This window comes from Ambystoma mexicanum, chromosome 9, assembly GCF_040938575.1.
Source record: "Ambystoma mexicanum isolate Mex_15411 chromosome 9, UKY_AmexF1_1, whole genome shotgun sequence".
Lineage (NCBI taxonomy): Eukaryota > Metazoa > Chordata > Amphibia > Caudata > Ambystomatidae > Ambystoma > Ambystoma mexicanum.
Window position 1 is genome coordinate 1,475,133,980 of NC_090931.1, and position 12,508 is coordinate 1,475,146,487.

The 12,508-nt window shown below is 48.0% G+C and overlaps 1 protein-coding gene across 7 annotated transcripts in view; it reads left to right on the plus strand.

Moving 5' to 3' along the window:
* The window catches only part of LOC138489237 (AN1-type zinc finger protein 2A-like), a 422,968-nt gene that overhangs the window by 82,738 nt on the left and 327,722 nt on the right, over nt 1–12,508 (plus strand). Inside the window, exon 6 of one of the 7 annotated variants that reach the window (XM_069616926.1) lies at nt 1,754–2,134. The exons of the other annotated variants lie outside the window; for them this stretch is intronic. Coding sequence (XP_069473027.1) covers nt 1,754–1,943 — 190 coding nt within the window. The 3' untranslated portion in view covers nt 1,944–2,134. Of the gene's footprint in view, nt 1–1,753; nt 2,135–12,508 lie in introns of those variants that run through there. 7 annotated transcript variants of the gene reach the window in all.

The following is a 12,508-nucleotide window of genomic DNA, read 5'->3' on the forward strand; positions in this document are numbered from 1 at the left end:
AAGCATCCAAATTTTAAATGTATCCTCTTTGTCAACTTTTTTTTTGCAAGAAGTGCCTGTCATAGGATGCCATACAGTGTAACTCTGTCTTTTGCCCCCTCACTCTTTCACCCCGCTCTTGTGGGTCCTTGACTGATTAGGGCATGGGGGGGTTAGATGGATATCCGCATGAAAGGAACTGCATGGTCCGAGTTGGTGGGCTCAGGTCTGGCGGGGTGTAGTTTGTTGGTGCACGGGAAGTTCAGTGGAGATGAATGGGCACTTGGATTTATGACTCATAAGTGTCTCACGTTATCCGCAGTGCACATTCCTCCGCGAGAACAGGGCACGCGCAGACGTGGCGAGGACATGGGGTGGGCTGGCTGAGCTTGGCGCTGGAGATGGGAGAGTTGCATTTGTACAAAGCGAGATGGATTTTCGGGCATAGTAGAAAGATGTCATTGGGCTTGGTTGAAAAATGGTTTCCACATTATCTGTTTTACTTACCCTAACGGTTTACCCCAAAATATTTAATCACTAGCACTATTGATGATTACAAAAGTATTCACGATAGCGCGGCATTGGTGTATGCCCGCAAACAATTTGTTTATTTTTCGAACATATTTCAAATGCCACGTTGGTCGGCCGGCGCGCTAATCGCTCCCATGGAGTGAAGGTCACTTTGTTTGATGTAGCTTGTGGGGAGTTAACACCGATGCGTCTTGTACAGTATGTTTTTGGTTTGTGGCTTTCCTTCACAAAAACAAGTTACCAGGCAAACACGCTCAAAACAAGATTCAATTGTTGTTTGACCTTGGAAGCAAGGGAGGCTTCGCTATGGATTGAAGGATGGAAGTTGTGGAACACCCAAAAAAATAAGATTCACTATTTTAAAACTTGACATTGGAACATTTATTTTCACTCTATGAAAACGGTTGTTCTGAGCGGACACTGCGTTACGCTGAGAGAATGGAAATACCAAATATCATGTAAGTTTGACTGAAGACCAGTTTATATATAGACGAACGATTAAAAGTTTCATTTTCTGACCGGTATTGCTTACTTAATTGTTATGGGTTGTTGGTTGGGGCATATTGTGACGACACGCAAACACATCTCTATGAAGGCTAGTGATATCTAAACTACTTTGTCCCATAGCATATCAGTGTGTGCTATCAACGTAGTATTATTGGGTAGCAGGCGCCCCTCTCTAGAAAGAACATGGCATGATAACCTGGTATGTAGTTTTTGAGTGTCCGCAGCCATTGCCTTGAGCTTCCTTTACCTTTCACAGATGGGGAAATATTGATTTGCATGTTTGTCTTTATCCCGGGCACATGGGCAGTCCAGCACCGAAATGCTATGGCAATTCCCTTCTCAACTAGAGTACTTACAGCAACCCCATACACGTGTTTCAGCCTTGTTGTGCCTCATCAGTGAGGTGGAGCTGTGCCTCTCCGAGCACAGTGAGCATTGGGTCCACGTCTGGGTTCCCCCAGGTTCCACCACCCGCAAGTTTGTTGTCAATCCTTTTTAATGCTGTCTTATTTGTTGTTGTTCAAATTTTTCTGTCAGTTTTCGCATCCCATTGGGAACTAAACATACTCCACAGCGCTAACCTCTCAAGCACATAATAGACTCTGTTTTCTGTGCGTTTCCATTGTTTGTGGATTGTGTTGGTTATTCGGTTTCAACCAGTGCAGAATCAAAAGGATAAATGGATAAATTTGAATAAAGAACTACTGAATATATTTTTATTCTGTTTAATACACAGCTACATTCTTCCTTTCTGCAAATATCATCGTTTCCAGATGGCGAGTGACGGTTTCTTAAACCAGCAATGGCAGATACGCTTAAATGGGTGGATGTCGATTACGCTGATGTGGGATGATAGCCCGGGACCGATATGCCCTTTGGCGGTACCAGCTACAAGGAGCAATGTGTCATTGTTTACGGTGGTCTAGCACGAAGCTGATGCTGAAGCCTTGCAAATCAAGGTGCGTCAAATGTGCATTTCCCCCGTAAGGAACACTCTGTGCCTCAAGATAAAGTTTTGATGCTGTCACCCAAGTACATTAAAAAATTGGTGTTAAATGGAAATCTGAGGATGTTCTCAGAGCGTTTTTTGTGAAATAAAAGAACATTCTAAAATGCAGTAGATTCACTTTTTTCTTTTAAAAAATAGTGTTTTTATTCCGATTTGGGACGCGCTGTGCTGTGAGAGGATGTGATTGTGAATGTCTGGGTTCTGCGTCAACTGACGTCAAAGACTTAGGTGATGACTGGACGCGTTTGGCTACGCTGCCCACTAATGTCATGAAAGAGGTGGATTATATCGCTAGGAATAGTGATGTCAGCTTCAGGGGCGGGTGATATGATTTAGTGCCGCAGGGGCACTTGAGCTTAGGGTGATCGATCCACGGATAAGATTAGCACAAGATGGCTGTGCCCGCTCGTTGATTTTGCATGTGTAAAAGTGCGGAAAACTAAGGTAAGGTGCATAGGAAATGTTTTTACTATCAATCAGTTTGCTTAAAACCGCATGCCCGAACGGTTGAGACAATAACATTTTTGCCGCACTATTCCTTTAAGGATAGACTTGGTGTCCCTCAACACTCCATAGCCTGAGAGATTGGCACACACCACCTTCAGTGAAGTGCCAAAGGGATACCTAGTACCCCCCCTTCTCTCTGCTTCTGTGACTTTTTAGTTGCCAAGACCATAACCTAGTTATGACTGGTGGCAGTGGACGTGTTCCACCAACTGTTGTGTATTTTTATATACCACAGGCTGTGTCTATAGCCTCAGTAGTGCACAATAGGGGCACCTAAGTAGCAACTTGGTGCCTCCCTCCTTTTTTTCATCATTACTAGCGTGGTTGTTCTTTGCCATTCTACCATTCTGGGAGGAGGAGGTCTGTGTGTGTTTTTTACCTTTGGCGGGAATCGGTAGATATCTCTGCCTACGCTCCAGAGTGTCTGGGCAAGCAGGAAGTAGGGGAGGAGTTATCCACCCCGCCCCCACAACCCACCCCGTCCTTTGTCTGCTAGAGTGCCTGAATAGGGCCAGCTCCCACAGGGGGGTTCTGGCTGTCCTTATTTGGATAGCCAAACGATTTGGATAGCCAAACGTGCCTTTCGAATGGCTTGTGTCCTCCCACGTATTCCTCATCTTTGATATTCGATATCCATCTTCAGCTGTTTCGGAATACATTTTTGGCAGAGGGCGCTGTGCATCGATGCAGTCGACTCAATGCCCCTCGAGGGCCTCCGTCTCAAGGGTGATGTCATCGAAGATATATAGCATGCGAAGTGCGCGTTGGCTTCAGTTCAGTTTTTACGAGTAAGCTTACACTTCGAGAACTACAGCACGCTTCTATTGTTCATTTGCAAAAATGTCTTCATCTTCGACACCTACTACCCCAAGATGTCGATAACCGACCCACATAGAGTATGCTTGTGCTGTCTCTGTGTGGAACACAAGACCTCGGCATGCTCGAAGTGGCAGTCAATGACTGGGAAAGCTCTGAAGGAGCGATGGGGGTAATTGGCAGGAGGTACAAACGCCAAGTAATCCCGACTACCGTGTTGAAACCTTAATTGGATGATGCGAGAGGCGACGCTCCTCGCATGAAAAAGGTGAAAAGGTCCAGGTCAAGGAATGGCTCCCACCACTCCTCGTTTAAGAGGCACCACAGGTTGCCTACTTCGACGACTTCTCCTCTCTTGAGAGAGCTATATCTTGTCCCACAAACGTCTACACTCCTGCCAAGTGGGAAGCATTTAGGTTAGATATGCTAAAAATATTTGAGAAACAAAAACCCTCAAGTCATGCTCCTACTGCACCTTCTAAAGCCGGTAAGGAAAGGGCTCGAGCCAAGTCCTGCGTGCCCCTCGAGCCTGTGTCGAAGCCCAGATCCTCATCGAGAGCCGTTGATGCCTCGACGCAATGAGAAATCATCGAAGGATCCTTCGAGCCGAAGAATAAGTCAAGGTCATGAACACCATCGAGGCCTGTCGCGCCCTCAACACCAATGGCACCTTCGATGTCGAAAGCAACTTAAGTAAAAATATCGATTACTCGCCGAGCGGCAAGTTCAAATTTAAGCCTTCGATGCCCATCCCAGGTAAGACTTGTACTCCTTTACCTAGAAATTATTATTTCAAATCACTAACCTCGATTTATGATGAAAATGAGCCATTGGATCATGATGCGCATTTGGGCTACAATATGTTACACTACATGTCGCTGATAGTTTGAGGAGTCGAGGTTAAAAAATCTTTGACAACTTGCAAACAGCCAGTGGAGTGGACATTTCACCAGAGTTAGAATTTGGTAAACCTGAATCTGGTGAGCATGCAGATGCATCATATAGGCAGTTTATGTCTAAGGTTGTATATTACTTGGGATGGAATAAAGCTACCCTCCCCTTCGAGCAGGGTGATCTAACAGACATCCTTGATAAGGGTCTGCAAATGGATCCCATTTTCCATTTCCATATTGTGCTTCAGAAAAGGGTGCCTGCCAATTGAGAGACGCCGGAGTCAAGTCCGGCTGTAAACAAAAACCTGACAAAGTACCTCTCATCTAGTAGTGACCCCAATTACTTGTCAAAACACCCCACCTCAGAACGTCTGGTGGTGCAGGCTGGTAGGGCAACCTCAAAACAGGTAGCTTACCCAACCATCCATCCAGATAGGGATGACGAGAGCCGATGCATGGACAAGCTAAGTATTTTCTGCGGGGAGCATGGCTCTTAAGTGGGCCAACTCCACGTGTCCCTTAGCTAAGCTTTCATTCGCTCTATGGGTCTATTTCCATGGCGGCTGAGCATATTCCCGAGCGGGAGGAAAGAGATGGTTTCTTGGCTATTTGAGACAGCAAAGAAGCTGTGTGCGAATCTCTTCAGTCTGGTCTGGATTCTACTGACCCCATCAGCAGAGCCATAGCAACAATCACCGTAATACAGAGATTTGCATGGTTGAAGTCTGGAGTTGCGTATGATGTACAATCCAGACTCCTTAACATGCCTTTTGACAGGTCTCACCTTTTTGGCAGCAAGGCTGATGAAATCCTTGAGGAATTGCAGACCTCGAAGGCGGCAGCCACATCTTTAGGTTCTGCTATTAGACAGCATCAGCCCTTTCGCCCCAGTGGACAGCCTTGGCGGGGTAGATCTTTTTGCTACTACTCAGTTGGAAGAGCGGAGGAATGGCTGGTCAAAGAAGCCAAAGAAGATTCCCTCTGGGTGGACGAGGGAGAGGTGCAAAGCCAGCTGAATCAGGGGCATCTTTACCAACAGCCACTACTTCAGCCGCCTCAAAACCTCTGAGGTCTTGAGTCATGAAACACCAGTGGGAGGCAGACTGTCTCAGTATCTAAGAGAATGGCGATACATTACTGTGGATGCTTGTGCAATAGAAACTGTTGAGACGGATTTCTGAACTCTGTCCTGGAGGGGCAGAGGTTCAGAAGGCCAGACTAGTTTCTTGGAACAGGGTAACCTCTGGACAAGCCAGACCAATCAGGGTAGCGATCACGGCGGTCAAGACTAGGTCTCAAGAGGGGTGAGGGTGACTGAAAGCCCGCAATGAGCACACAAAGCAAGGACACTTACAAATTACTCCAAGCAGGTGTTCTATTAAAAATATATACACATTTATTACAAGGCCTTTGTAACATTGACCGTAGCGAGAAATCACAATAAAACTCAAGTAAAACAACACATACCAAACCAATACAATATATATACAAATACAAACGAGTCTTAACTTAGACGCACAAAATGTGTAGACCACCTAGATGGGGAGGAAAACAGGCAGTGCAAATAATAATTAGACCCAGTCCGCCTTCATAGGCACCTAACTAAAAGGAAGTCCAAGCCCTACGAAGAGTGGAGCCTTGTGCTCAAAAGTACCTGCACACGCTGGTGCCAACGGGCAAAAAGGGGAGTCTCTTCGAGCGAATCGGGCAGTTTAGTTTGGTGAACAAATGAAGATGAACAGAGCTCCGCGACTCAAGCGCAGCCTCCACTGTGGGCAGAAGCAGAGCGCGAGTACGGAAAGGCGCGCTGTTAACACAGCGGGGAAAAGCTATGGGCTCCTGCAGGAGGGCGACCAGTTCCTAGCGATGCTACTCACCGGTCCCCGATGCAAGCAGACCCAGGCTTCTCCGCGTCGGTTTCAGTGCTGGCAGGTTCAGATAGGAGCAGGGGACGTCTCGTCGTCGTGTAGATTCCGCAGCAGCAGAAGTTCAGTTGAGGACATCCCAAACGCAGTGAACCCGCACAGTTTGTTACCACAGCTGGGCAACAGAGCGGCCGTGTGTATTTCAGCCAAATGTACAATACTCACTTCAGACCTGGGAATGCCAAGTGTACGAATCGTGTGAGAGTGACAAGGGCTCGTAATACAACACAACCTGACGGCGGTTACAGAGCAAGACTCCTGGGTAGGCTGGTCAGTCTGCTGGATGGCCCAGAGACACTTCCGAAGCCTTACGTGCAGGAGATGGTGAAGATGCCGAGAATAGTTGTTCCCACTATTCCAAGGGGTCGAAGTACCAGTACAGGCCTTCTCGTTCGATCAGAGGTAGAAAGGGTTTCACAAAGCGACAGCAGTGCAGAGGAGCAGTCCTTCAGCGGGTCACCAGCGATTCCTCGGTTCAGCCTTGTGGTTGCAGGATACTTGGCTCCTGTATTCCTTTGTTCGTGGGAACTCAGGAGATCGACATGGTAGTGGTGTTTGCAGCCCCCTCTTATCCACGGTTCCCTTCGCGCCAAAACGGAAGGGACCCAATGGGAGATCTGCTCACAAAACACTCACACCATACGTTGTCCTATCACGGACCACGGAGGTCCCAGGCATTCACACCACCCTAGACTCTCTGGCACCCAGGATGTGTATTGGGACCAGACATCCCAGCCCACATCCTGGAGGCACACACAAGGCCTGTAGAAGCCCGCGAAAGCATCTGTGTTTCGCGGGAAAGTACATGCTCAAATAAGGAAGGCCCCGGGTCGGCTCGACCTGGGGAAGGTGAAGGGGGCAAGACGGTCAGCGGACAGGACGACGAGCCTCGTGGTCTGGCCATTTTGGGAGCCAGACCACCATTTTGGGCTAAGCGCGAGAAACACGCTTAAATGCCAAAAGGAGCTCAAAAACACAAAGAAACGATCTCTGCCACCAGTCCCGTCCGTGATTCACTTGCACCGTTCGATAACAATCCCAAGAGAGTATCTAGGGCCTGTAGTAGAATAGAGACCCAAAGAGAGCAGTAGCTTAGCTTACAGTGCCCTCTTGTGCTACGAAAACAACGTTTCCCGGTACTGACTGTCTTAAGGGCATGTCAATTTCCCCGTAAGAATGGAGCGAAAGCCCAGAGGAGTGCGGCAGAAGGCGGCACTTCTCTGGCAAAGTCTATATCCTGGTGAAACCAACAGCAAAAAGTTTAGGGGTTGACACATGGAAGGAAAATTACCCACAATTAAGAAATCTTTCCTAACAAACCATAGCCCAAGGTCTTCACAGACCTCAGAACCATCCACTGGGGACCGTTCTTTGAGGGTTCCAGATCCGCTCCTCGTGCAGGACCTTTTTACCCTGCTAGAGAAAGGCGCTATAGAGCACGTTTCCTAATACCTAAGAAGGACGGAGGACTAAGTCCGGACTTGAGATACTTTAATAAGTTCCTCAGGAAGGACAAGTTCAAAATGGTCACACTTTCTCGGATCCTTCAGGCCCTCCAACTCCAGGATTGGATGGTTTCATTGGACCTTCAGGATGCTTATTTTCATGTTCCAATACATCTCAAGCACAGAAAGTACCTGAGGTTCGCCGTTGGTGATTCTCATGATCAGTGCCTTTCGGGATAACCTCGGCCCGAGGATTTTCACCAAGCTGACGGTGGTGGTGGCAGTGAGTCTCAGGAGAGGGTGGATTCAAATCTACCTCTACCTGGACGATTGGCTGATCAGGGCGCGTTCTCCCAAACCAGCACTGGATCATCTCAACATTACCTGCCACTCTCTTCAGACTGGGCTTCTCTCTTAATTACAGGAAATCCCATATGACACCATCTCAAAAGCTCCAATTCATCGGCCCGTTCTGGATACACCCTTGGGAAAGAGCTTGTCACCTGAGGTGAGTGCTCAAGACATTCTGCAGATGGTCTCCAGGTTTCAGAGTGCCCAGTGTCTTCTGGCCTTCGACTCTTTGAGGTTGCTCGGCTTCATGGCATCTTGCATTTTTCTGGTGCCAGAGGCTCGCTTGAGGATGAAATCCCTTCAATGAGCTCTTAGAACTCAATGGTCTCAATTCTTGGGCAACATGTCAGACCTACTTCAGGCTCCAAGCAGGGTCGCACAGGATCTCCTGTGGTGGGCCTGCGAGGACAACATTCTAAAGAGAGAACCTTTTTGGCAACTGGGGCAATAGATAACCGTAGTCACGGGCGCCTCACTCACAGGGTGGGGATCCCACGCCAACCATCTGACAATCAGTGGTTGTTGGATTCCATCAGAGTCCAAACTACACACCAATCTTTTGGAGCTGAGAGCCATCACACTTGCACTGAAGTCTTTTCTGCCATCTGCACGAGGAAAGAATGTCCTGATAATGACGCAAAACACAGTGGCCATGTAGTACCTCAACAAGAGGTGTAGGGTCACTACCACTGAGGCAATGCAGCTCTGGTACTGGGCAATTCAAGAAGGAATGTCCCTATCAGCAGTTCACCTAGCCGGAGAGGAGAACACAGTGGCAGATGCTCTGAACAGGCCAAGCACAGTCTCCTGGAAGGAAGGCAGATTAGGTTAAACAATGCCAGAATGCTTCTTCTGCTACTAAGACACAATTCTGAGTGAGGATTCCCTGACCTGGGCAACCAGCAATACAAGTATTAACCAGCCCAGTCCATTAATGTTTAATCAGTAGTGTTTCCTGGTCAAAAAGTTCAATCGCCACAATGTACCTGAGATAGAAGAGTTTCTTCGATGGTTCGTCGATGAATCCCTCGAGAGTGGACTCCCTTTAAAGCAGGAGCCACAGGCCGTCAAGATCCTCGACGCAAAGTTAATCACTGACGTCTATGTGCAGCTTCGACCTTCGCGGTGCTCTTCGACGATTGATTGAGGAAGTCCTGGGAAGATGAGGCATATTGTGTTCGGTGCCGCAAAGAAGACTCGGTGATGGATGAATGCCCAGCAGTGGGCGTCGGGAGTCGTTTCAGCGGTCTTCTGGCCTGTTGGTACTGCAGCCGCAGCATATACCTCGGGATGGTGTCCGCTATCGGGAAACGACCATGGCCTGGCTGGTCCTCGGCTCTTCACTCGGTCAGTGTCCTCTGGAAGTCTTGATCGGCTTCTGGTGGCGGGAAACCCACTGTCAGACTTTCCTCGGTAGCTGGCGACCTTGACTTTTTCCGTTGGGACAAAGCGGTAGACTGTGATGGCATTCAAATGTTCTTAATGAAAGTTGGAGCGTTGCGGCTCCGGTCGATGAGCAGCATGGCGGCAAGGTATCCTCGCAGCTGGGTGACACAACTCGACTGACAGCAGTTACAGAAATCCTCCGAACCCTGGTCGACGGCAATGGACGTCGATGGTCTCGCTGTCTTAGTGCTTTACTTCAAGATCCTCGGCGGACCCCTTCTCTGGTCGACAGCCTTTCGGGACTGGGTTCCAGAGTCGGGGCTTCCCAGGACTTTGGGAAAACAAGGTAACGGGTGTTAGGTGAGAATTCTCATTTCTATGCTAATTCCCTTCAACCTTGGAGACCTCCAGCTCTTTTGCTGGACTTTAGGACTTTTTCATTTGAACCCTGAAGTGAGTGAGACCTTTTTCTCACTCTCATGTGTTTTGACCTGATTTGGATTATGCGTTTACTCTGTTTTTGGAGTCTGACCACTCCATAGGCATCTACTTCAAGCTCTCCGCTGGCCCTTTTGTTTTCGACCATCCCTTTGTTTATGTATGCCACAAGCCAGGTCTAAATTGGCTGTTGTGCTGGCATGCACTCGCTGTGAGCCTAACCCTGAATCCTCTTAAGTGTTTAAAACCGGGTTACCCTGTTTTTAGGGCCGCTCTGATTGGCTAGGGGACAGATTCTTTGTGTGTGCCTTTTGGCATGGGCAGGCCAGCCTAGGTCAGCCCCTGAGTGAATGTGCCCATCTAGCGAGATCAGATTCCATCTGAATGGCCTCACTTCAGCTGGATCTTGAGCCATCCTGAATCTGTTGCCCCTGTTGTGAGACTGTTCTCTGTTGGGTGGCTGCCCTCTCATGCCCCTTGCGCTGGCAATATCCTCTAGGTCTGGTTTCATCTTCCTGATGCCTACTTCGTTGCTGCTGCTTATTCTGGCTAGTGGGTTCCACTCCCGGGGATCATGGAGTATTTATTATTTTCATCCGTCTGGGTGGTCTCTGGTCCAGATTCAAATCTGTGTACCCGTTCTTTTCCCCATCCGTGTCCTTTCAGAGTTCTCTTGTGTTGGGTAAGAATTGATGCAGTCGCACTGTGAGACTACACAACACTTATCTGCTTTGTATTAGCTAACCCACATTTTGGTATAGGTCTGTACTACTCAAGTTGGCAGTGTGAATGACCACCCAGGCCGATCACAAGATGGGGTAAATGTGAGCTGTAGAGATGTACAAATGAAATCCGTAAATACAAGCAGCCAAGTCAAGGTTTCAGTTATAGTTACTTATTTAATGAACATCCATTTTTAAATAAGCATTCTTTCAAAAGGCAATTCGTTGCAACAATGTATATATACTTTTAAAATACTTTTCAGGATCAAAACAAGTTAGTGGATAATCTTTGGATATGCTTCTTACACAATTCCTAAGCCCTGAGGTGACTTCAATCACAAATACAGTAATGGCATTTATATATCACACTGGTATACTTTGCAGATTCTGAGGTTGTAGAAAGGAAAGGTTTAGGGAAGGAAAAAGGTTAAACAGTTTCTCAGTATATGTGAGGACAACTAAAACTTCCAATTTTGCGGTTTCAGCGCTTAGCATATGGCACTGTTGCGTATCTCTGATACCGGATGGGCTTCCTTCACTCCTTGGGTCCTGCACTCTGGTGAGGGGACTCGGAATTTGGCCGTCCTGCTTCTGGAGGGTCCTTGGGAGACTCCTAGAGCTTCTAGCCGGATTCGTTACTGCTTCAGACGTTTCACTCGACTACGGATACTTTACCCCTGGCATTGGGCTCCTGAAGCAACAGAGAGGCACAGCAAGTCAGGGGTTATGGTCCAGTGGAGTTCGTCTCAGGGTTGTATGGTCCCACTAACCCAAGGGGAGAAGTCGTTCCGTCCGGAGCTTCTCTGTTGAGGTGAAAAAGGAGTTGCAACTGGGCTTCCCCAGGCAATTCAAGGGTCCGGGGGGGGGGGGTGCAGCAAGCTTCGTTCACGGTTTCTTTGTTGAGCGTTTCTCGCAGTGGTTCAATCTGGTTCTGGGCAATACGAGGAATCTCTCTATTGGTGGTTCACCTGGCCGGGGAGCAGAACACGGTAGCCGACACTCTGATCAGGCACAGCAGTCTCCCACGAGTGGGAACTAGCTCAGGAAGTCCTTCAAGAGATCTTCGCCCTTTTGGGAACCCCTCAAGTAGATCTGTTTTTGACTGGGATCAACTGGAAGTGCGAAAGGTACTGCTCAAGGGAATTTCCTCAGAGAGAAGATCTAGGAGACGTGTTTGAGGTGGATTGGGATTTTCCACTCCTATACGTGTTTCCGTCGATTTCCCCCGTCATTCCTCAAGTAATCAGGAGGTTGAGACGGTTTGGGAGTCACATGATCTTAATTGCCCTGGATTGGGACAGGAGAACATGGTACCCAGACCTTCTGGACATGTCCATCTGTCCTCGGATACGTCTTCCACGAAGCGAGGATCTACTCTCGCAAAGAGTGGGTCAGGTTCTTCATCCAGAGGTCAACAATCTCATCTTTCACGTGTGGTTTCCGAAACGTTGAGATACGAGGTTTGGGACCCCCCTGGATGATATAATGGAGGTGTTGCTTTCGGCAAGCAGGCCTGCAACAAAATCTGTGCCATTGGAATATGTTTTGCGACTGGTGCAGGGAAAAGAATGTTGATCCTTTTCAATGTTAGAGTCCGGATGTGCTATCCTTTCTGCTTTAATTAGCACACAAAGGTCTTCACATTGGGACCATTAAGGGTTATCTAGAAGCACTCTCCATATTCAAGTTCTCATCGGAGGAGTGTACTTACTTAAAAATTCCATTGGTCACTCAATTTCTGAAAGGGGTCACGGATGTGTTCCCATCTTTTGCTTTTCAGGCTCCAATTTGGGACCTTAACCTGGTTCTAAAATTCTTAATGTGTGCACCATTTGAACCTTTGCACACATGCCCATTGAGGTTGTTAACCTTCAAAACTATACTGTTGGTTGCTCTACCATTGGCATGAAGAGTGAGCGAGTTGCAGGCACTCTCTTCAATGCCCCCCTTTACCGTATTCCACAAGGACAGGGTGTGTTGATGGATTAAACCCTCCTTC